At 48.9% G+C, this 21603-nt stretch overlaps 7 protein-coding genes across 7 annotated transcripts; 5 read left to right on the top strand and 2 right to left on the bottom strand.

The window, feature by feature from the left end:
• Window positions 1-670: 670 nt before the first annotated feature.
• On the bottom strand, window positions 671-1836 carry RhiXN_10208 (NmrA-like family domain-containing protein 1; the record flags this gene model as incomplete). Its single annotated transcript, XM_043330024.1, has 8 exons — window positions 671-828; window positions 887-923; window positions 983-990; window positions 1049-1182; window positions 1238-1333; window positions 1397-1487; window positions 1537-1641; window positions 1695-1836. The coding sequence occupies 8 exons, from the start codon at window positions 1834-1836 to the stop codon at window positions 671-673; spliced, it is 771 nt and encodes a 256-aa protein (XP_043184121.1).
• Window positions 1837-4551: 2715 nt separating this feature from the next.
• On the top strand, window positions 4552-6719 carry RhiXN_10207 (cytochrome P450 family protein; the record flags this gene model as incomplete). The annotated part of the gene is made up of 12 exons (XM_043330023.1): window positions 4552-4698; window positions 4763-4857; window positions 4915-4963; window positions 5013-5153; window positions 5208-5331; window positions 5395-5543; window positions 5600-5711; window positions 5771-5826; window positions 5884-6022; window positions 6085-6371; window positions 6429-6623; window positions 6681-6719. 12 exons carry the CDS (start codon window positions 4552-4554, stop codon window positions 6717-6719), a joined length of 1533 nt encoding a protein of 510 aa, XP_043184120.1.
• Window positions 6720-8265: 1546 nt separating this feature from the next.
• RhiXN_10206 (Tc5 transposase DNA-binding domain-containing protein) lies at window positions 8266-8937 on the bottom strand (the record flags this gene model as incomplete). The annotated part of the gene is made up of 1 exon (XM_043330022.1): window positions 8266-8937. The coding sequence occupies one exon, from the start codon at window positions 8935-8937 to the stop codon at window positions 8266-8268; it is 672 nt and encodes a 223-aa protein (XP_043184119.1).
• A 1138-nt stretch (window positions 8938-10075) lies between these two features.
• Window positions 10076-11994, top strand: RhiXN_10205 (uncharacterized protein; the record flags this gene model as incomplete). Its single annotated transcript, XM_043330021.1, has 8 exons — window positions 10076-10222; window positions 10272-10427; window positions 10480-10607; window positions 10659-10772; window positions 10822-10990; window positions 11045-11754; window positions 11810-11879; window positions 11917-11994. 8 exons carry the CDS (start codon window positions 10076-10078, stop codon window positions 11992-11994), a joined length of 1572 nt encoding a protein of 523 aa, XP_043184118.1.
• Window positions 11995-12422: 428 nt separating this feature from the next.
• Window positions 12423-14208, top strand: RhiXN_10204 (uncharacterized protein; the record flags this gene model as incomplete). Its single annotated transcript, XM_043330020.1, has 9 exons — window positions 12423-12569; window positions 12634-12780; window positions 12848-12972; window positions 13034-13138; window positions 13195-13366; window positions 13426-13526; window positions 13576-13986; window positions 14044-14095; window positions 14152-14208. 9 exons carry the CDS (start codon window positions 12423-12425, stop codon window positions 14206-14208), a joined length of 1317 nt encoding a protein of 438 aa, XP_043184117.1.
• A 2733-nt stretch (window positions 14209-16941) lies between these two features.
• On the top strand, window positions 16942-18294 carry RhiXN_10203 (Retrotransposon-derived protein PEG10; the record flags this gene model as incomplete). The annotated part of the gene is made up of 1 exon (XM_043330019.1): window positions 16942-18294. The coding sequence occupies one exon, from the start codon at window positions 16942-16944 to the stop codon at window positions 18292-18294; it is 1353 nt and encodes a 450-aa protein (XP_043184116.1).
• Window positions 18295-18533: 239 nt separating this feature from the next.
• On the top strand, window positions 18534-21553 carry RhiXN_10202 (Retrotransposable element Tf2 protein; the record flags this gene model as incomplete). The annotated part of the gene is made up of 2 exons (XM_043330018.1): window positions 18534-19014; window positions 19098-21553. The coding sequence occupies 2 exons, from the start codon at window positions 18534-18536 to the stop codon at window positions 21551-21553; spliced, it is 2937 nt and encodes a 978-aa protein (XP_043184115.1).
• Window positions 21554-21603: the final 50 nt, after the last annotated feature.

Genomic DNA, 21603 nt, shown 5'->3' with positions numbered 1-21603 from the left:
TCATATCTTGTTTGCACTGTGCTCCATAGTGCCTCATGAGCAAATTACTCATGACCAATCTCTGGTTATATCTAGCCTTATTTGAAGTTGTCCTGGGTTTCATTCGTGACACACTCCGTGAAAAAATTGAACAGGAATTAGGTCTTCAATCACCTTATCCACTTATCTCCTGCTAACCACGCTATTGAGCTCGAAGTAGCTTGGTATACATCAGCCAACTGTATAAAGCTCCTGGGTGAAGCATCGTTGGTCAGGCTAGAAATAAGAGTAAGCCTCGTTGATCACTTATCCAGGGAATAAAACTCGATTGTGGATATTATATTCCGAGACGAGCCAACGTAGTGGAGGTACAAGAGAATATGCATCATATTAGCTATTGTAGCCCGCAAGAGCGTGATGAATATCATCCGTCTATGTGGGTAAGGCCGCAGCGAGTAGCTTATCCTTGTGAGTCTTAGAAAACTCCTCTAGGTTTTGAAGTTCCGGAAATAGCTGTTTGCTCATTTCTATACCTTCATCCATTAGGTGTGGGTTATCCCAGAAGCCCTCTGAATCGACCGATCGAAGCTATGGGTTATCTACGGTTCTTGGTTGTTATGTGTACTCACTTATGCTAAGTTATTATGGGTTAGGGTATTATGGTTTACAATACGAAAGGTCCAGCAGTTACTTACTTTAGCCAGACGTCAGGCGGAACATGAGACCTGATAGCCTCAAACTCCACTATAGTCACATCTTTCAACAGAACCTTGGTGTCCAAGCCAATGCTCAATTTTGCCGCATAATCTCGAGGCGTAAGCACCTCAGAGCAGAGCTTCATTTCTCTTCCTGGTACGATACCTGTTTCAGGCTGCATGTATGCGCAAGAAACGATCGTTGCACTCACCAATCCAAGTGCTGGGACTCTTCAGTGCAGCGAGGACCTACTCTCAAGTGCTCTAGCACTGGGGATAATCAAGCAAACCAAGTATAAATAGCTCACCCAAGCACCTGAAATTTAATTCAATAAGTGATGCAAAAAATAAGCTCGTTCGTATTATGAACATACCCAAATCTTCGACCGAGAACGAGGGTATACGGACCTCGCTCGGGAAAATCCAATCGAGAATGAGAGACCCGTCGGGTAGTCGCTTGGGAGGGAAAAACATCCAAAGATTCTGGTAGTAGAACGAGGAAAATACACTACAAACCCCGCGGTAATCAGTTAATTGGCCAGTCCGAAAAGGTAAGAGCTTACGTAGTGGTAGGCACTCCATGTTCACGGAGGTACCTGTTAACTTGAACTTTGGACTCCCAGTGACGAGGGGCTTCGCCCTGGATGTGCGGGCATGATCTAGTTGATGTCATATCTTACTTTCGGAATCATTGCTTACTAATCAAAATAGGTAGAACTTACGACCAGACGAAATGCTCCAATCTATTCGCTATAGCCGCATCGGCCAAGTTTATTCCCTGTCTAATCTCCGAGTCTTCGCCATGTTCCCAAACTAGCAACCAGAATAAGAAGAGAAGCGATGCAAAGGCATAGCGGCTCACAGTTGGTAACTCCAAAGACAGCATAAGCACCATTGAGTGCAGCCTTAACCTGTTCCTTATCGACCAGGTCGCAGCCGAAGATTTCTGCCCCTTGCTTTTTCAAAGCTAAGGGGATGTCGTTTCGGGAGGTGTCCGACATTTGATCATAAATAACTTACATTGGACCTTGTCGCTAGCAGGATTTCGGGTGAGTGCGCGTACTCTATATCCGCCATCCCTCAGAAGGTACTGAGCGACACTCGAGCCCTGTGAACCAGTAGCTCCACAAACGACGACCAGGGGGCTCTGAGCAGTAGACATCGTTAAGATGAGATAGGGCGATACGGTTCCCTTGTTTACCCGTTGGCCGACCTTATAAGGTCGGAGTTTGAGAAGCTAAGGAAAATATGTGGGAGATGTGAGCCAATAGGATTATGGGAAGCTCAGATGCAAGGATCAAATGAGGTTCAGATGGATGAACGAGGCAACGAAAACGCGATGTACACGAAAGGATCATCCATGATGCTTGGTGAAATCTCGCCGAAAGTCTGATTGGTTTATAGTTTGAGGTTCGTTTCTTCAGGAATTGGGAGGGAAATAGGCAAGAGAACACCTTGAACCTCCACCCGGCAGCATGTAACGTGACAATTGCATGAATCTCGCGTATTTTCAATCCCAGAAAGGGAAGCGAGAGGCCGGTGAGAATAAGATAGATGATATCGAAAATGAATCGCCTTTGTGGGGAGCTGCCATTACTTCAAGTGAATTAGCCAATTGCATTAAAATACCATTCCCGCGTCCCGGGTGATGACTACCTACCAGCTAGCCATGGATGACAAATCAGTCACAGTATGTCTCTCAGCACCATGAGAATTTCTGTAGAATCCAAAAATACGCTTTTTTTGGACCCGAGTTCTCATAAGTTGATTCATTGAATCGAGAGAACCATCCAGGGTGGAACGTACCAAAATCAGGCATTGTCCGAAAAGAATTTTTGTCGCACTGTTATGTGTCCGCCTCTTGGGGGTGGGGAAATTAAAAGCATTCGTCCGCGCCAAGCCCCAGAGCAATGCATGCTGACATTCTCAATGTCACGGAATCACAGGGTAAGTAGATTATGAACACGGGGCATGAAGTATCAGGCAAGATGACGTAATCTCAGTTCTTCAAGTATAAACGCCGAACGACCTATCGGACTAGAGCTTTGCTCATTGTCTCCATGAATGACATGGGATGATTCTGAAAGTTGTATGGGGTAAACCTTTGGCGATAATGCTCCAAACATTGAGCTTTGGTGTTGATCGAGCTGTGCTTACATGCAGGGATTGGGTGGGCGTAGTCAAAAGCACCTGACTGAATTTGCTTCCGCGGGTGTCTTGCTCCCACCACAACAAAATTCCCAGAGTCTTTATTTCGAACGTGTGCACAACCTAAAGCAGACAATAAATACCAGACACCTTCTGCTTGGGCACAACTCTATTTCATTATCTTTACCTTTCTTACCTTCTGCTGATACATCTCAGAGGATTTTCTTGACGTTCACTACTCGTCTAGGAATTCTTTGGTGTTGTGCGCCACGATTTCCTTCAAGTCACAGCTCGCTTAGCCTATCTAGACGATGCTACACTAACCGATACTTTGTCTCCTTGCTGCTTTGATATTCTTTATCGGGGGATCTGCGGCTTTGTATGAGTGTATTGGTCTCAAGCATGGGTCACTATTCTCGTAATAGGCAGTCGGAAATGGGTCATAAAGCTCGCGAGCTAGCTCATTGGACATCCAATTTATCAATCAGCCCGCTTCTAGCCGACCCTGATACGCTGGCCTTTCAGTACCGTCGTGGCGTCTCCCCAACACAAACCGAGTGTAAAGCACAACACTATATCGTGTGCATCATGTCTCGGATCACGAGCTGGAAGCATTTTTGATATAGAATATAAACTAGCTCACCGCACATTCGACCACCGAGCCAATGAGAGCTGTAGGTGGTAGAGTTTAGGGTATACGCCGATCGAGCGAGGCACTCACGCCAAGGTAAGACTCCCGTTTTGGTCGGATTGTCTACCTCTGGTTCGCTTACACCCATCCTGTCATTGGTGTAGTAACATCCAAAAATGGGCGCGTTAGTATTCGAACTCATGGGAGCCCCTCATCTGGATAAAATGTCCTCAACCCCCTTGGAAGTACCTAGATGGACAAGGTCAATAACAAACACTCCTAGGTGTTACACGGCCACACACGACCTATTTAACCAATCACATATTCAACGACTTTTTCTATGTAATTCCTTGGGCGCCAATGCTAACCGATCATGCTTATGTCACACTCTCTGAGAGCCTTTAGCTTTGGCAAGCACTGGACCACCGGGGGTTGAATCTCCGGTCGAAATCATTCCTAAGCGTAATACGGCAATTCTGCTTTGACTCAGAAGCTTCTCCCAAGTGGGACAAGGGTCCCATGATTCTGGCAGTCTTTGCGATGTGAGGCATCGTCCGGTGAATCGCTCCTCCGAGGGCGTCCACCTTCCTATATCTTACGGTTGGAATCTTGGGATAAATCAACACACCCTCTTGGGACTCTAAGATTGTCTTTTTTTTTGGCTGCCTCTCCGTCATAGTTACTAGCAAATCATAGTCTGCACTCGATAGCTGGTTACTCTGACTCTTACAGGCTCGATTTTGCGAGGATTTAAGATGACGTACCATCATCGTCAAGCATTCTTCACTTCTCTTGCCCGATTCCTCGGCATCCCATTCTTGCTCACATATGTCAGTTTTCGCCTCTCACAAGTGCAGTCAACGTCTTGGCTACAAAGTATATTATTTGGTGCTCTGTATATTCTATCTGTCCCTTTGTTTTGGTCGGTCCGTAACATCCTTCGCCTTCATCTACAAGATCGAGAGGCGCGTCGCCTTGGAGCCCATCCCATCCCAAGGATCAAGGGTAAATGGCCTGGGAATATCGATGTGCTTGTGGAGTAAGATGATCCCGCATTAAAACGACACCACAGGAGCTAATGTTACTTTCCTTAATAGCATGTTTAAAACCATGCAGAAGGGGTACATTGGAGAATGTGGGTATTCAGTCCCAAGGTTCGCCTTGCACCTTGCACTGAAATTCCAGTCTTCAAGGGGTTCACAAAATGTCACTCATCTATGGGCCAACATTCAACACGCGTGTAATGTGGGAAGATGTGGCAAGTACCCCATTCAGCAGGTCTTGTGTTTTATCCTAACGCTTCCAAAAGATTTTTACTGTCGACCACGATGTGATCAAGTTCGCTCTTGCCACTGGCTTCGAGCACTTTGAAAAAGGACCCACACAACGCAACCGCAGCGAAACGTGAGTGGCAGTACACACAGCCGTAGCTAGCCGCGATGCTTAACCAGTGCAATGCAGAATGATGGGCGACGGCATTTTCAATCGTGATGGCGACGTGTGGAGATTTGTGAGCGCATACAGTTTAAATCAGGCTCACACATATTTACCCAATACAGCACCGCACCATGGCGCGCCCCTTCTTTGCTCGAGAGCGAATCTCCGACTTCCATCTCTACGATCGGTATACCCAGAAGGTGCTTTCAATATTCCACAACCATGAAGGCAGGGATGTTGCATGCGATGCACAGGACGTATTTGTGAGCAAGAAGGTTCTAACCAATCAGTTGCTGTATTCTCACTTGGTTAAACAGTCCCGGTTTACCATGGACGCAGCTGGAGATTTCCTCTTCGGAGCATCAGATCTTAATACCCTGGATCTTCCGCTCCCAATTGCAGGTCAGGCCAAGATGGGACCGAAGGGCACACTCGCAGAGGGTAAGCCCCTATGATTCGGAGATAGTAGCCCGCACGATGCTGACAGATTCATCACAATTGCAGGTGGATATGGTAGCTTTGTGAGCGCATTTGAAAAGGCTCTTATCCTTCTCCCCATTCGGAGTCGTCTCGGCAAACACCTGTGGCCAGCGGCGGAGCTTTTGGCAGACAAGGCACGACCTTACAGAAATGAAATAGATTTCTGGATCCAGGTACGTACTGCAGATATTTTGAACTCTAAATGCCCGATAGACTGACTCTGTGACAGCCCTTGCTCGACCAAGCGTTCGGCCGGAGAGATTCGTGGCTGCGGAGCGGAGGAGACGAGAAGCAGCCAGCTGGGGATACTTTCATCGACCATTTGGTATCCAGCACGGATGGTGAATAGCATGCGGTTACTCTTCATATGTATTACACCTGTGCTCATTCCCTTTTTTAGATAGGAAGATGATTGCAAACGAGCTCATTAATATTCTACTGGCCGCGCGTGACACGGTTAGTCCCGAACTAACTACTTCTAAGCGCACATAAATGCTAACCCAGATAACCTAGACCGCTAGCCTGTTGACATTCTCAGTATACCTTCTTGCAATGCACCCAGAAGTCATGGAACGCGCGCGTGCAGAAGTGTTGGATACCGTAGGCGAGTCAGCGGCACCCACCTACGACCAAATCAAGCAAATGCGCTATCGTAAGCAATACTCTTTCACTACCGGTGGTACGAATCTCCGAGCTCATTATTTTCTGTGACAGAACGGGCCATTATCAACGAAGTTTTGCGCCTCTTCCCTTCTGTGCCCCTGAATGAGCGAGCATCGTCTCATTCAGTCGTTCTTCCCGCCAAGCCCACTGAAACGCCATTATATATGCCGGGTCCGCACGCGTCGATGATATATAGCACTATGCTTATGCAGCGGGATCCCGAGCTGTGGGGGCCAGACGCCGATTTATTCGATCCGATGCGGTGGCTTGACCACAGACACAAGCGAGTCCTCTCTGACCCGTTCAAATTTATCCCGTTCAACGCCGGACCGAGAATTGTGCGTACAATAATTGCTTGCTGATGAATGTCTCATCGATTTGACTTGATATGACAGTGCCTTGGACAGCAATTCGCACTGAACGAAGCTTCGTTTGTTCTCACCCGGTTATTACAAAACTTTACCGGCTTTGAGCTGGCTATGAACGCGGCTCCGGAGGGTTCCTGCCCGCCTGCCGAATGGGCCCAAGGCACCGGCAGGAAGCCTTTAGAGAAGATCTGGCCAAAGAGCGCTGTCACGCTTTATTCCCATGTGAGTTGTACCCAAAAGTCGGGAGCTTGCCATTCCACGTACTGACTGTTCACTCAGGGAGGGATGTGGGTCAAATTCAAGAGCGCCCTCAAGTAGTAGATTGTGGTTAGATAATTACTGCACGATAGAATTTTTTATGGTTATACCACAGTTATGGTTGAAACGGACATATATGTGTACTATATCAATACCTTATGCTTGTTCGGTTGTTGTTATTTTTATGGAGCTGTAGTTTAAATTAGTCAAGAAGCTATTATCGGATACTACAACGATAGCAACGGTATGATCATTTACCAATCTACGATCAACATCAAGGCGGTCGACCATGTGCCAAGGATGCGTGGCTATTGGTCCGGCCCCCAGCCGGGGATATACGTCGGCTGAATTAGATTTCACGATCAATATCTACGCTCATTGCTGAAGGTGTGCGTCTGAGCGCACGAACGGGGACCTGGCTGCAGGAAGGCGCCGCCCCTGTGTTTCAAACATCGTCTAATTCTGATACATATTATTTTCTTTTGCGTCATGATGCCAACCAGAAACAGCCTGGTGTACGCTATACACAGGACTCTATTTTGATTCCCAAGCACGGATGTCGATGGGGACACCCACCTTTCACACAGTATCAGGAAAATGGTGGGTTGCAGGCTCTGACATACAACCTTTTAAAAAAAAAATCCTTATTTGGTCACATTGGGGCCAAGCTCTATATTAGATCTAGACTACAATGTAATGGGACGATATACAAGTTGCGTTGTGTCCATTGCATAATACGCGAACACATGAATCGGGATGTATTTAGTATCAAATAAACACGAGCCACCCCGCTAGGCCGCAGAACTTCCCTCGTAGCGCTGGCCATACAGCTCACGTATGCTCCTAACGACTCACCACTTTTCCTCTTTCGTCTCGATTAACTGGTGTAGGCGTAGAAAAGGAAATAAAATTTGGTTTTTAACGATAACTTATAATTGACCGTTCTGTCCTCAACTAACACTACGTCCATTTTCATAGGTGCAGCCCGTCACTGCGAAGTGAGTTCATTCTTTGCCTGTGCAATTTTATGCTACCCGACCGAATGCTCCCAGACAGGCGTTCACGGAGTCTCTTCTCCACCCCCCTGTCTATCCTTACTATCGTTAGGCGTGACACACCCGACGCGCAAATTCTGCTTGCATCTCGGTGCCCCGGACTACCCAGTGCGCGACCGCGCGCCGCGGCCGACCCTCGTATCTTGAGTCTGGCAACAGTCTCTATAGATAGCTCTCGCGACGATCGAAGCCCCGGGGTATTCTAAGTTGAACTTCGTCTAGTATGTGACTGCAAGGTATATCTTCCAACTTGTTAGAGTTTGCTTATGATACACACGAAACTATATCAGTATACAGCGCTACGCCTTCAAACCGATACACTGATGAATTTTCAAATCAGTGGTGGTGTTCTTATCGAGAATGAGGGGGGTTTTCGACCACAGGTGCAAATGGAGTCACAAGCAGTCGCATGATCACTTTGAGATTTAACAGTGCATACAGCCTGATATGGTTCGGATGTAAATAAGGATAAATGTATACATTCGTAGATTAATACATCAGATAAAATGGTTGTGTGGAAACATGAGAAGTGATGAAACACAGCTTGAACATCAAACAGAGGTCTGACGTTCTGGATGATCATATCGTAGGTCATTTTCGTCAAGGTCAGATCCTTCAGATAATGAACATTTTGGCAAAAGTTGCTGGAGGCGTGCCCGCTCAGGTGCGACTTGCTCAACAGGCGCTGACGCCACTTCTCTATTTGGCCAGCTCTCGCGTAGTCTTAAGCGCTCCTTGAAACGATCCAACCAGCCATGAGAAAACGCAATCTTTTCGTCATCAGGGACACCAAGCTCTTCACAAAGTTTGCGGCCTTGTTCGCAAAGGAGGTCGCCTGTGAATCCAAGGCCCAGACGCACGCGATTCTGCACCCATTCGGTTAGTGCCAGTTCAATTTGGGGGAGGGCTACTCGAGTAGGTTTCTTGTACGCCAGGCGATTCGGGTTCTTCCTTATATAGTCTCTAATCTGCTCCTCTTTCGAGAGATAGCTTGGGAGTGTGGACTGGCTCAAGGTAGGATACTCGGCGCGAAAGTGTTGAACCACTGAGGCTTGGGTGACTCCGGGGAGACCTTGATGTTCTCGATAGAAATCAATGATACGGAGCTTATCGCTAAATGTGAGGTTCGATCTCCTGGTGCTCTTCTGTGCAGGCACAGCAACGGAAATGGGCCGAGGACGTCTTGGAGCTCGGGACTTCTTCAACTTTGGGAGTGGTGACATTGAGGACAATTGGGGGCCAGTTATGGAGGCGAGTTTTCTCGAGAAGGGGCGCGTCCGTTTATATATTTCCTAGATTCCCGTAACATTTCCTCCGGTTCTTTTAGTGCCGGGTGGAGATGCTGCCTATTTCTCAGCTGCGGCTATACATATCAGTAAGCATGCTTCCTATATTTCAAATGCTTACAAGAGAGCAAATCCCCACTCTTATCTGTTATATATGGGGGTACAGAGTCGAGGGGTCGCACTGCATATAATTGTCTGATACGATAATAGCCTTTTCTGTACTGATTTATATGTAAAAATATAAGGGAGCGTTGGGGCAAACTCAAAACTGAATGACTGGTGGCAAGTATGGAATCCGTCCATCCGAGAGGTGTAGTTGGTACGGAATCAAGCATTGACGAACATTTGTGACCTGGATTGGCCGATTCAGGTCACAGAGTTATGATTAGCGACCGCAGATATGTTCAAATAGTATCGTGCTTGTTCACACCCGCGTTATGCACCACTAGGCCACAGCCTCTCGGGCTCAAGCTATGACACATACACCTGTGCCACTGGCCCCAATGCCGTCATCGTGGATTGATAACTCTCCAGGAACAGCCCGCCGGCGTTAGTGTTGATAATTTTCTGGCAGGTCTCCAGGGGCACATCCTCCGTCGTTACTCACTCCAAGCTATTTATCTCATGCCGCCGGGAAGACATCAAACTAATAGATAGGCTGTGCCAGACTCCAATTGTTGAGAAGTGATATGGGCGCTTAAGTAGACATTTTTCTGCCAATCAGGAATCACGCCGCGCACCTTCTGGCCGAGCTTCCCGGACATGTTCCAACAACACAATAATGGAAGGGCTCTGTTCTAACCCCCATCTCTTGCCCATCACGACTCTGCTTGGTCACTTCCTGTGTTCGCGCGCGGGTGTGGTACAATACGGTGTTCTCCAAATTTATATAAATATAAATAAATAGGAGAAAAAATTACCTAGGTGAGCTCCACCCTTGTCAGAGGTTCAAAGCTGAACGCCCTAGCTGCCAAATCTAAATTTATAAATCAGTTAATCACAGCACGGGTCTAGGTATTGAAATCAAAAGTTCAAGTCTGGGCTTGCAGCAGCTGGTTTACTCTCGACCACGACCATGCCGTACAACGTGACCATAGACGACATCTCTCCCCTCATCACCTACCAGGGCCAATGGCTTGATTCATACAACCTGGCCGCAGACCCCTATACCGACCGATATCTTGGCAAGACCTTTCATTCTAGCAGGACAGATGGATCTCAGGTAAGCAAAGCCCGCTTCGTTTCCGGCTCATCTCATCCTTTGCATCTAGGCCACCTTCCAGTTCAACGGCACAGACGTATGGATATTTGGAGCCAAGAGAGGAAATCATGGGAATTTTATTGTAACTATCGACAATGGACAAGCTCAAAGGATCGATGGCTATGCACCCCGACAGCCGGATGGTGTTGACGGAGTTTACCAATTCGTAAGTGAAGTTTGGTTTGTTTGTGTGGCCTTTGTGTTGACACAGTCCATAGCCCATATTCTCCAGGACTGGTCTCTCGGATGGTCTTCACACCGTCACACTCACCAACGATAACGGAGGGAGCACCACTCGACCGTTTGTCGATATCGATTTCATCACTTGGACATCGAATGATGATGTGTAAGCACGCTCCCGGCTCTTGGTATCAAATTCATTAAAATGGCTTTGCAGTGGCAAGAACATAACTATAGATGACTCTGATCCTGCCTGGTCCTATACATCGTCGGGTCAGCAGTGGGGCACTTCGAGTACTTACGTTGTTGATTACTACCAGCAAACCGAGCAGTAAGTGTGTTTTAGTTTTGACCAGTTATATGTGACCAACACAAGGTAGTGTGACGAATGTTGCCGGCGCCACGGCATCTGTCCAATTTGAAGGAAATGCGGTTTATCTTTACGGCGGCACGCTGGACGATCATGGGACCTTCAACGTCCAGGTCAATGATCACCCAGCGGTAAGCATGAATGGTTCGACGGTCGGATATCATCCCCGAGTGTTACTCGTACGTTTGTCTTCGTTTGATTGAGGATGGACCCTGACAACTGTTCACAATCAGTACTACGCAGATGGTCTTGGCCCAGGTACTCACAAGTTGACAGTCACTAACACCAATGGTGGCAAATACCTCGACGTAGACTACGTCCAAGTCCTTCAATCTTCCGCGAGCGAAGCGTCCGAATCCAATCCTGGAGGAAAGGCCAAAACTCCGATCATTGCGGGAACGGTGTGCGGCGTTGTGATCGGTCTTGCCTGGATTATCGCAGCCGTCTGGTGGTTCATGCGGAGGAGAAAGAGAGGCGAGGGCGTCGACTTGTTGAACACTGAGGCCAAGGCGTACGACGTTCCTCCAGCCGGATACGGTCCTGCCAGCAGTGGGCCAGGGTGGGATGGCCAGAGTTCGGTACCAAACAATCAGCCGTGGGCGAACGATCCGGCGTATACGGGAAGCTATTATCAGAACCCTCCTTCCCAAACTACGTACCCGATGAGTATGTACCCACCCAGCTCGGTCAGTGGGAGTGGTGGCGGGGGTGAGTCGTCCACTGGTGCTGCTTCGGCGTATGGAGGCACCGGTCGGCCCGAGATGCACCATCAGGCCTTGAGCACGCTCACGCAGGAAGACGAAGCCGATCCTCGCGTTCATCAAATGGTTCCTCCTCCTGATCCCAAAGGCCGTGCGGTCTTAGTCGTCGACACCGGTAGCCGAGGCAACATGACCGAGGACGAGCTCAGAGCGTCGAGGATGGTAGTTCCTGAGCGAGCACAGTGAGTAGTAGCTCTAGCGTAACTGTTGGTAAGTTTGACTGATTGTTGGTCTTAGGGACTGGGGCCCAATGTCCGATACCAGTGGGGATGAGAACACCGGAATGCTGCCTCCGGATTATCACCAAGTATGTTTAGTTCAATATGTTCGATTTTGCTCGACAGATTGCTTACTTGGATTTGCTTTTTATCAAGGCAACCGAACCGTTCCCGAACCGTCGATTGCCTCAACCTCTATCTTAAACCTGCCCCGTTTTTTTCTTGCGCTGAATCGCATTGATTATTCCACTTGTTTACCACCTTTCTAGGCGCTCATTGATTGTTGATATCCGGGTGTTCATATTGTTTTACCTCATTTGTCATTTTAGGTTTATTTGGTATCGTTAGCGCTCCCACATTGTTTGTCCCCAGTTGAATTTATGTAGTTCCCGAACAGACAATCTTATACGCAGTTTGATCCCACTTACGCCTCCACGTGGCCGACATGACCCAAAAAGGAAAGATTTCCATACTCATACAAAAGAACACTGGGAAGCTGGTTCTATTCCCTAAAATCGAAGACTGATGGTCCTGGATGAGATCGGCCAGGGAGGGGAAGAGAGCGTTGGGAGCAATAAAACACTACGACTTCTGCAGGTTCCAAAAGTTTCCCCCTCTGCCCTTCCTTTACTATGCTCCGTAACTTTACGCTGGACGATGCAAGCCCTTTGATTCGTTACGATGCCACCTGGGACGATGGGTTTAACTCTAGCTTCGATGACCAGTTTGCAAAGTACCAGGGACAGTCGTTTCAATGCACGAATATTGATGGTGCAACGGTGAGCCATCCGAATCACTAACTATTTAAATCATTCATTTGTTTACTGCTTTTTTTTGCTTTAGGCAAACTTGACATTTCGTGGCACGGCGATATACGTCTACGGCGCCAAGCGGTCCAACCATGGCTACTACCGCGTCGCCATAAATGGCGAAGAGAACCCTGCCGTGTCGGGGCGCCCTCCATCCGGCCAGCCCAACCAATTTCAAACTGTAAGCTGGGTCCGATCCAACGTATGCGGAAATGTACCCGAAAGCCTGATCCTCCGCCATCGCGTAGCTGTTGTTCAGCAAAGAAGGATTACCGGACGGGGAAAATACTATGGAGTTGACAAATATTCGGGAGGGAGATGGGTTAGATTATGTGGATATTGATTATATAGTGATTACGAGAGAAGTTGATGAGTGAGTGAACTATTTTTTTCTAATTTGGTGTGGTTCAAGTTGATCGGATGGTGGGGATTAGGTCTAACGATTCTCGGCGGACACTAGTTTCGCACGACCAGTTCACATACACTTCCCTATGGACTACACAACTCAACCTGCAAGGATATCGCAACTCATCGGCACAGTATGTCAATATCAACCAAGTTCTGGCTTCTGGCCTCCTGATCAGTTCAAAACTAGTACAACAAATACCCCGGGTGAGAAAGCGACCCTCCAGTTCAGTGGCCCTGAGATACTCGTATATGGCGGTGTTGGTCGGGCGTTTGGGACGTTTCAAGTAGAAATTGATGGCCAGGACTGGGGTGTACTGAATGCGACTAGGGCTGCTGCTGGACATCCGCCTGTAACACTGGTGGGCTTTGTTTCTTTTTTGTATCAATGATGCGCGGTGCTGGAATTCTCTCGATGCAGTTTGCGACTAGTAGTCTCGGTAACGGAGATCATACGCTGTCGCTCACGAATCTTGAGGGTGGAAAATCTTTGACGATAGGCTATGCAGAATATACCCCTGGGTGAGCTTCAATCGTTAGTCTGGTCTTGTTATTAACTTTCCGTAACCAGCAAGTCCGGATCTGGTTCCAATGGCGGCCTTATAGGTGGTGTGGTGGGAGGGGTACTGGGTGCGCTTGTCGTGCTAATAATTCTGGGCTGGTACTTCATCCGAAGACGAAGACGTGCTCGGCATGCGCCATCGGAGGATCAACTTCCACCCATGTCCTCAGTGACATCGACACACCCGCATTGGGATAACGAAGTACAAATCACACCATACATGGAGAACTCCGGCCAACCACCTGTCGGATATACTGAAGGCGGCACAATATATCCCAGCACGCATACACCCAGCATATCAACCGCGACAAGGAAAGGCGAAGTGTTGGCTACACCCTTGCCTGTGCTTCGATCCGGTGAATCAAGCTATGCGTTGAGCTCACAATTCGGGGCATCTGTGCCCATGAGCCCTGGTGACCGGTGGGTTGGGAATTTACAGGCTAAACAAGAGCACTGATTGACGAACTCCGTTGATAGAACTTCAATACATGAGACTGACGCAGGGACCTTGCCTCCTATGTACGATCAGGTGAACTATTTAAGCTTATTTGCTGTGGGAACAGATCTCATTTTGTCATTGTGTAGGTATTCTTGACACGGCCGCCACCACTGCAACCAACCACCTCCAGTGCCTCAACATAAACATGGCTATATTTGTTTTCATTTCTCCTATATCTTTGAGAGGTTATGTTATATTTGTGTATTTTTTATAGCGCATGTATGGGGAGACATACAATCCTTTGGTAGAATTAGCACTGGTTAACCAATTGCCTTTCATATTGTTAGGTGTCCTAGACATCTGTAAGGACATCAAGGAGGCAGGTGCTTGCAGCTGTGTTACAAACTCCTTAATTATACCATTGGATTTGCCTGATTTTTCTATTATTTTTAGTATTTTTTACGGACTTGTTATCTTATGTTTTCCAATCACGTGATCTCGGCGCTTATTATGCCAAGATGCCGCGCCGAGATGCCATGCCAAGGGCGCTTAGGAGAAATCCACGCTTCTGCGCAGCCTGCAGCACGCTTCTCATTTGTCTTATGTACTTCTTTTCCCATACGCATGGACCATGTAGATAGCACATTCTTGTCTATATATACAACAGGGAAATTGCTTGGAAACCCCAAGTCAATTTTACCTTGTCTCATATCCATTGAGGAGGGATCTCAGCCAGCTAAGTAGCCGGCCCCCAGTTGATTCAGAAGTTAACCCCCTTACTTGCGCTCATCACTTCTCCCAGGCCTCAGGCCCCTTTGCAGTAGATAGTTAGTAGTATAAGCGCCATACGCGTTAGTAGTATAGCCTTAGATAGATTAGATAAGCAGTGCCTTGTAGTAGTACGGCCTAAAGCGCCCAACCCACTAGCGTGTACCCACATTACCGTGGTGTACAACAAGCTGTATGTATCTATGTGTGAACTGCTTAAGGCAGTGGGCAAGCTACCTATGACAACAACCAGCTATACTACAACAACCAAGGCCTTAAGGGCAATGGCAAGCTATGGGAGTACAACAGAGAAGTTGCTTAAGGCAGTGTGAAAAGTGGGGACTTAGTAGTTACTGGGCTTAAGGCCCTTGTACAGTGTGGGATGCAACAAGCAGTAATCAACCTGGGTGTTACCATGGTTGGTTGGCCTCCTTACATATTACAAGGTGTAGCTAATTACAAATGCAATAGATCAAATACCATAACCAATAAGAACCCTGTTCTGACTGCAGCCTTACTCATACCTATGTGTCACTGATGTGTGTTGTAGACACACTTGATACCAGGGAATTTATTCCCATTTTCTCAACTTTAAACAAAGGCAATTGGACTACTTTTTCAATCACATGACAACAGCGCTTATATCATACGCTAAGCGCCAAGCCACGTCCCCATCCGCACTTACTCAGCATATGTAGCCACCTCCACCTATAACGTCATCATGACACATCAGTGACACATATGCATGAGAAATACCAACTGCAGAGCAGGGTTCTTATTGGATTACATATTTGATATCTTGTATTTGTAAATAGCCTGTACTTAGAATATATAAGGAGGCCAACCAACCATGGTAACACCCAGGTCAATTGTCATAAACAGAGGAAAATAGAACTAGCCAGAATTGAACCAGCTTGACCACTAAGCCATAGAGCCCTATTATTCCTCTGCTGACAACCCATGATTACACCTGCTACCCCCCAAATTTGGGCTTGGGCCAGCATGCAACCACTTGTACTGGTCATGTGACTGTGTCCAGGACATCAATTATGTTGTGACCCAACTGTAAGGTTGGTGTCATAGACACAATCGATACCAGGGAATTTATTCCCATTTTCTCAAATTTAAACAAAGACAAACGGACAACATTTTCAATCACGTGACTTTGGCGCTTATATCATACGCTAAGCGCCAAGCCACGTCCCCATCCGCGCTTAATCAGCATACGTAGCCACCTCCACCTATGACGTCATCATGACACGTCAGTGACACGTATGCATGAGTAAGACCAACTGCGGAGTCGGGGTTCTTATTGGATTAGGTTTTGCATATTCTGTATTTGTAATTAGTCACTCTCTGTAATATATAAGGAGGCCAACCGACCATGGTAACACCCAGGTCGATTACCTCTTGTCGCATCCCCATTGCTGTACAAGGGCCTTAAGCCCAGTAACCCGCTTAGCTACTTAGTCCACACCGCCTTAAGCGGCTTTCTTGCTGTAGTTACATAGCTGGTCATCGCCCTTACGGCCTTGGTCATCGTAGTATAGCTGGTCGTCGCCGTAGGATAGCTTGCCGCCGCCTTACGCGGTTCTCTACTTAGATACATCCGGCCGCAAGCGCCTTCCTCCTCGGCGTCTTACAGACGTCTAGGACACTAGGTAATCGACCTTACGTCGGTTGCAAACCGTTCTGCATCCCACCCACTTAGATCCAACAAACAAGAGAGCCTCCTGTACTAGTACAAGGGAAATCAGGTGATCGGACTCGCCTTTCGCTGTTAATAATCAAACCAGCGTCGGTCCCACCTAGTACCGAATTACTACAAGGCAGATAGGTCTTAATCGTCCGCATACCCCCGGTCACTGCACCCTCTACCTGCGACCTTAGACAGTTGATCCACCCGCTTGCAGAAAACCTACTCCACATCACGCCCGCTCACGGCTGCTGATTGGTTGAAAGGACTGTCCAACGCTAGGTTGGTTGAGACAAAGGTTTAGCGTTCGAGTAGTAAAAGCAACCCATAAGTCCTGACATAGGCACCCTAGGCTACACAAGCCCCCATCTCCCCCACATCGCCCACCATTACCTCCCGCACTCCCTCTTGCGCTTCCTCCCGCGCCTCCCAGCGCACCGCTTCCCACCAAGGCCGTTCCTACCCTCATGAAATGGCAACCCGCTCCCGGAGCACCGCTCGTCCCCCGTCCCCTCTCGATCAAGGAGAGTTGGGACCCACTATTTTGGCAACCACCGATGAGCCAACAGTCCTCGAACCAGAGGTCTATGGGGAAGTTTCCCTCAGCCGAGCAATCTCTCTCATCCTGGGATTGCAAAATCAAGTCCTCCGGCTTGAGCGGGAACTCAAGGAAACCAAGGAAGCAGCAAAAGAAGCCCAAGACTGGATGGGAGCAGTCGACCAAGCCCTCACTCGCATTGAGGCTAGGGGTGGAGCCCCGCACACACCAGAAGACCGGAAACCTCCGGCAGTTGAGGCCACGCCCAGGCCCTTATCAAAAACCAACCCTCTTCCAGCGCCTAGCGCACCCCTCATTGCCTGGGCCAACCCCACAAGAGCTCCCCCCGCCTTTGCACAACCAACCCCCGTCCGGGCTCCCCCGCAAGTCCATACTCCCCCTCCGCCTTCGCCTATCCGACTCCGTTCCCCTCAAATCCCACAACCAGCGGCCCCTGTAGCCGCTTATCAAGCCCCAGTTAAGGTGGACCACCCTGACGCCTATACAGGGAAAATAGGGAACGAAGCCCACCAGTGGCTCACACGAATGCTGGCATGGGTACGTCTAAACCAACGGATGTTTCCCACGGATCAGGAGGTTCTGTCATTCCTCCTGATGAACATGAAGGACGTGGCAGGTGCCTGGGCTCACCCCCATCTCGATCAACTTGGGTCCCACAGGGCCCTTATCCAAACAGTTGACGAATTCAAAACGGAGTTCTTGGCTGCATTTGGAAACCCGGATGCCACGCGAGCCGCCGAGCGGCAAATTACCCAACTCACTCAGACAGGAACCTGTGCTGAGTATATCACAAAGTTTAGGACCATCGCCATGGACCTAGACTGGAACGACGCCGCCCTTCGTGGGCAATTTGCACAAGGCCTCCACTGGGAGGTCAGCCGCCTCATTGCCACCCAAGAGCGGCGCCCTACAACACTCCTTGAGCTGCAGAATGCGGCTCTAGTCATCGATAACGCCCTCCGTGAGGAACGTACCAGCCACCCACCAAAGGGTAATAAGTCTGGAAGCTCTTCCACCCCCAATAGGGGGGCGAGTACCGGCCAACAGGCCACTAGACCAGGGCGCCTCTCCAGCGACCCCAACTTTGTCTCCGAGGAGGAACGCAACCGCCGCAGGGCTGAAGGCCTCTGCATCAAATGCGGAAAAGCAGGGCACAAATTCGCGGATTGCCGCACTGGCTGGAAAGCCACGCCTAAGGAGGAAGGCGTCAAGAAAGAAACCGCCAAAATTGGCGAAGAGTCTGGACCCGAATCGGGAAAAGACTAAGGGTACCTGCTGCCGCGCGCAAGGGCCCCAAGGACTCTGGTTGTTTCGAATTTTGTAACATATCAAATAGTATCAATAGAAATGCCCCACTTTTTACAATTCCAATTCAACCAGAGAAAAAAGCGGAAACAATAGAAGTCCTGATCGATTCAGGCGCCACATCCTCATTCCTCCACCCACGCACCGCCGAGGCATTACGCCTCCCCCTAATAGATCTCCCTCATCCCCGTACCGTTACTATGCTCAATGGGTCGAGCCCCCAGGCAGGCAAAATCTGGAAGAAGGCCAACCTAACCTTTTCCTTTGATGGCAAAAAAATGACCGAGACTTTCCTCATTTGCAATACAGGGTCTCACGCCGCCATCTTGGGATTGAAGTGGCTAGACGCCCACAACCCAGAAATTGATTGGAACCAACGCACCCTCTCCTTTCCCCATGCCCCACTGGAACACGTGGCCATTGCCAAAGAGGAGGAAGCTGACGAGAACCCCCTGGAAGGAGTACCCCCCAAGTACCATCAATACGCCAAGGTATTTGGAGAGGAAGAATTCAATAAGCTTCCCCCTCACAGGCACTACGATATCGGCATTGAACTCACCAAAGAAGGCCCCCTCAACTCCCCTCTTTATAGTATGACAGACGCTGAGTCCGCCACACTCAAGGACTGGCTCAGGGATGAGTTGAAATCTGGAAAGATCCAACCAAGCAAATCTTCCATTAGTTCACCCGTGATGTTTGTCCCCAAGAAAGATGGCTCCCGTTGCTTGGTCGTTGACTACCGTCGTCTCAACAACCGGACAAAGAAAAACGTGTACCCGCTGCCCGTCCAGATGATCTCATGGCCCAACTCCGTGGCGCCAAGATCTTCACCAAGTTAGACCTAAGATGGGGGTACAACAATGTCCGAGTCAAGGAAGGCGATGAATGGAAAACCGCGTTCCGCACCAAGTATGGCTTGTACGAATCCTTGGTCATGACATTTGGTCTCACCAATGCTCCCGCCGCCTTTCAACATTTCATGAACAAATTGTTTAAGGACCTACTAGACGTATGCGTCATCATTTACCTTGATGACATCCTGATCTACTCAAAGGACAATGCATTGCACACACAGCACGTTCATGAGGTCTTACGGCGTCTGATGGAAAACCAACTGTTCTGCAAGGCGTCAAAATGTACTTTCCACGTGACCTCAGTGGAATACCTTGGGATTATTGTCTCCGATAAGGGCTTTAGCCTGGATAAGCTCAAAATCCAGGCAGTACAAGAATGGCCGGTACCAACCAAGGTTAAGGAAGTACAATCCTTCCTTGGGTTTGCCAACTTCCTACGCCGCTTTGTTGCCAATTTTAGCCATATGGCCAGACCGTTACACAACCTGGTCAAAAAGGACACACCGTGGAAATGGGAAATCAAGGAGCAAGAAGCATTCCAAGGGCTGAAGGACGCCATCACTAACGCACCAGTACTACATCACGCAGACCCTTCCAAACCCTACTTCCTGGAAACCGATGCCTCAGGAGCGGCACTAGGTGCCATACTCAGCCAACGTCAGGAAGACGGCCGTCTCCATCCGCTAGGCTTCCTATCCAAGTCATTCAAAGGTGCCGAGCAAAACTACGACACCCATGACAAAGAGCTCCTAGCTATCATCCGCTCTTTTGAATATTGGCGCATTTTCTTGGAAGGAACCGCTTATCCTGTCACCGTATTCACCGATCACCGCAACCTGGAGTACTGGAAGGAGTCCCGAACATTCAACCGTTGCCACGCTAGATGGCACCTACTGTTAGCAGGATATAACTTCCAAATTATCTACCGCCCGGGGAAACAGTCCGGAAAACCTGATGCCCTCTCACGACGTGCTGATCATGCCGACGTTCCACCCACCGCCCAAACCATGCTTCCAGAGCCAATATTTGCCAACGTGGCCCTAGTGACCCCTGAAAAGGAGCTTCAACGCCAGATTGAGGCTGCCCTGGACCAGGACAAATCCCTGGAGGAAATACTACAATTCCTCCAAAATGAGTCCAAGGCACCCTCCTCCATCAAACGCGCATTCAAGGATTACGAGATGGAGGCCGGCCTACTCTTCTACCAAGGACGAATCGTGGTCCCTGACGTTGGAACTCTGAGAACGGACCTACTTCGCATCTTCCACGACAGCCCCTTGGCAGGACACCCAGGAAGACAGCGTACCTTGGAATTGGTATCAAGGAACTATTATTGGCCCGGCATACGCGCTGACACATACTGGCATGTTGACTCCTGCGAAACCTGTCAACGGATCCGAAAGCCCAAGTACGCAACCATACCGCCCCAACCATTAGAACTCCCCTCACGCCCATGGCAACATGTGTCGTACGATATGATAGTGGACCTGCCAAAAGACGGAAGCAATGACTCTATCTTAGTTATTGTGGACAGTTTTACTAAGTACGTTATCTTGGTAGAGTGCTCCAAGAAGCTCAAAGCCCCGGAACTGGCGGACCTATTCCTACGACACGTATGGAAACGTTACGGCATGCCTGAGAAAACGATATCGGACCGAGGACGGGTCTTTAACAATAGATTCTTGAAGGCCTTGTACCAACGCCTGGGGATAGACCCCCACTTCTCCTTGGCCTACCACCCTCAGAGCGATGGACAGACAGAACGCGTGAACCCGACGGTCAAGCATTTTCTGAGGGCCTACTCAGGGGTAAACCAGAAGGACTGGGTCAAATGGCTGCCAATGGCGGAATTTGCCTATAACAATGCGGTACATAGTGCTACAGGCAAATCCCCATTCAGGGCACTATACGGATGGGAACCATCCTTAACCCCAAGTAACCTACCAACGGACGTCCCTGAGGCAGACGAATTGGCAACACAGATGGAAGCACAATGGCGGGAAATAGAATCCACGCTCCAGCAATCAAAATTACGTATGATAGCCGGAGAAGCAGGAGAACCACTCGAGTTTGAAATTGGAGAAGAGGCCTGGTTAGACGCCAAAAACGTGAAGCTGAAGACTCTGAGTCCCAAGCTAACGGAACAACGCCTAGGTCCCTTCAAAGTGACCAAGAAAATCTCCGATCGCGCGTATCGCCTGGAACTCCCGCCGTCCATGAGAATCCACGATGTCTTCTACGTGGGGCTCCTGTCAAAGGTCAGAAGGGACAAAAAGCGCAACTTTGAGAACCGGCCCCCACCTGTCCTAGACGTCTGTAAGGACGTCGAGGGTGCGGGCGCTTGTGGCCGTGTATCTATACAGTAGAACCGCTTAAGGCGGTGACTAGGTACCCTACAACGACGAACTAACTAACT

This window comes from Rhizoctonia solani, chromosome 11 (genome assembly GCF_016906535.1).
Source record: "Rhizoctonia solani chromosome 11, complete sequence".
Taxonomy (NCBI): domain Eukaryota; kingdom Fungi; phylum Basidiomycota; class Agaricomycetes; order Cantharellales; family Ceratobasidiaceae; genus Rhizoctonia; species Rhizoctonia solani.
Note: the sequence above shows the minus strand (reverse complement) of the source record. Positions and strands in the feature narration are given on the sequence as shown.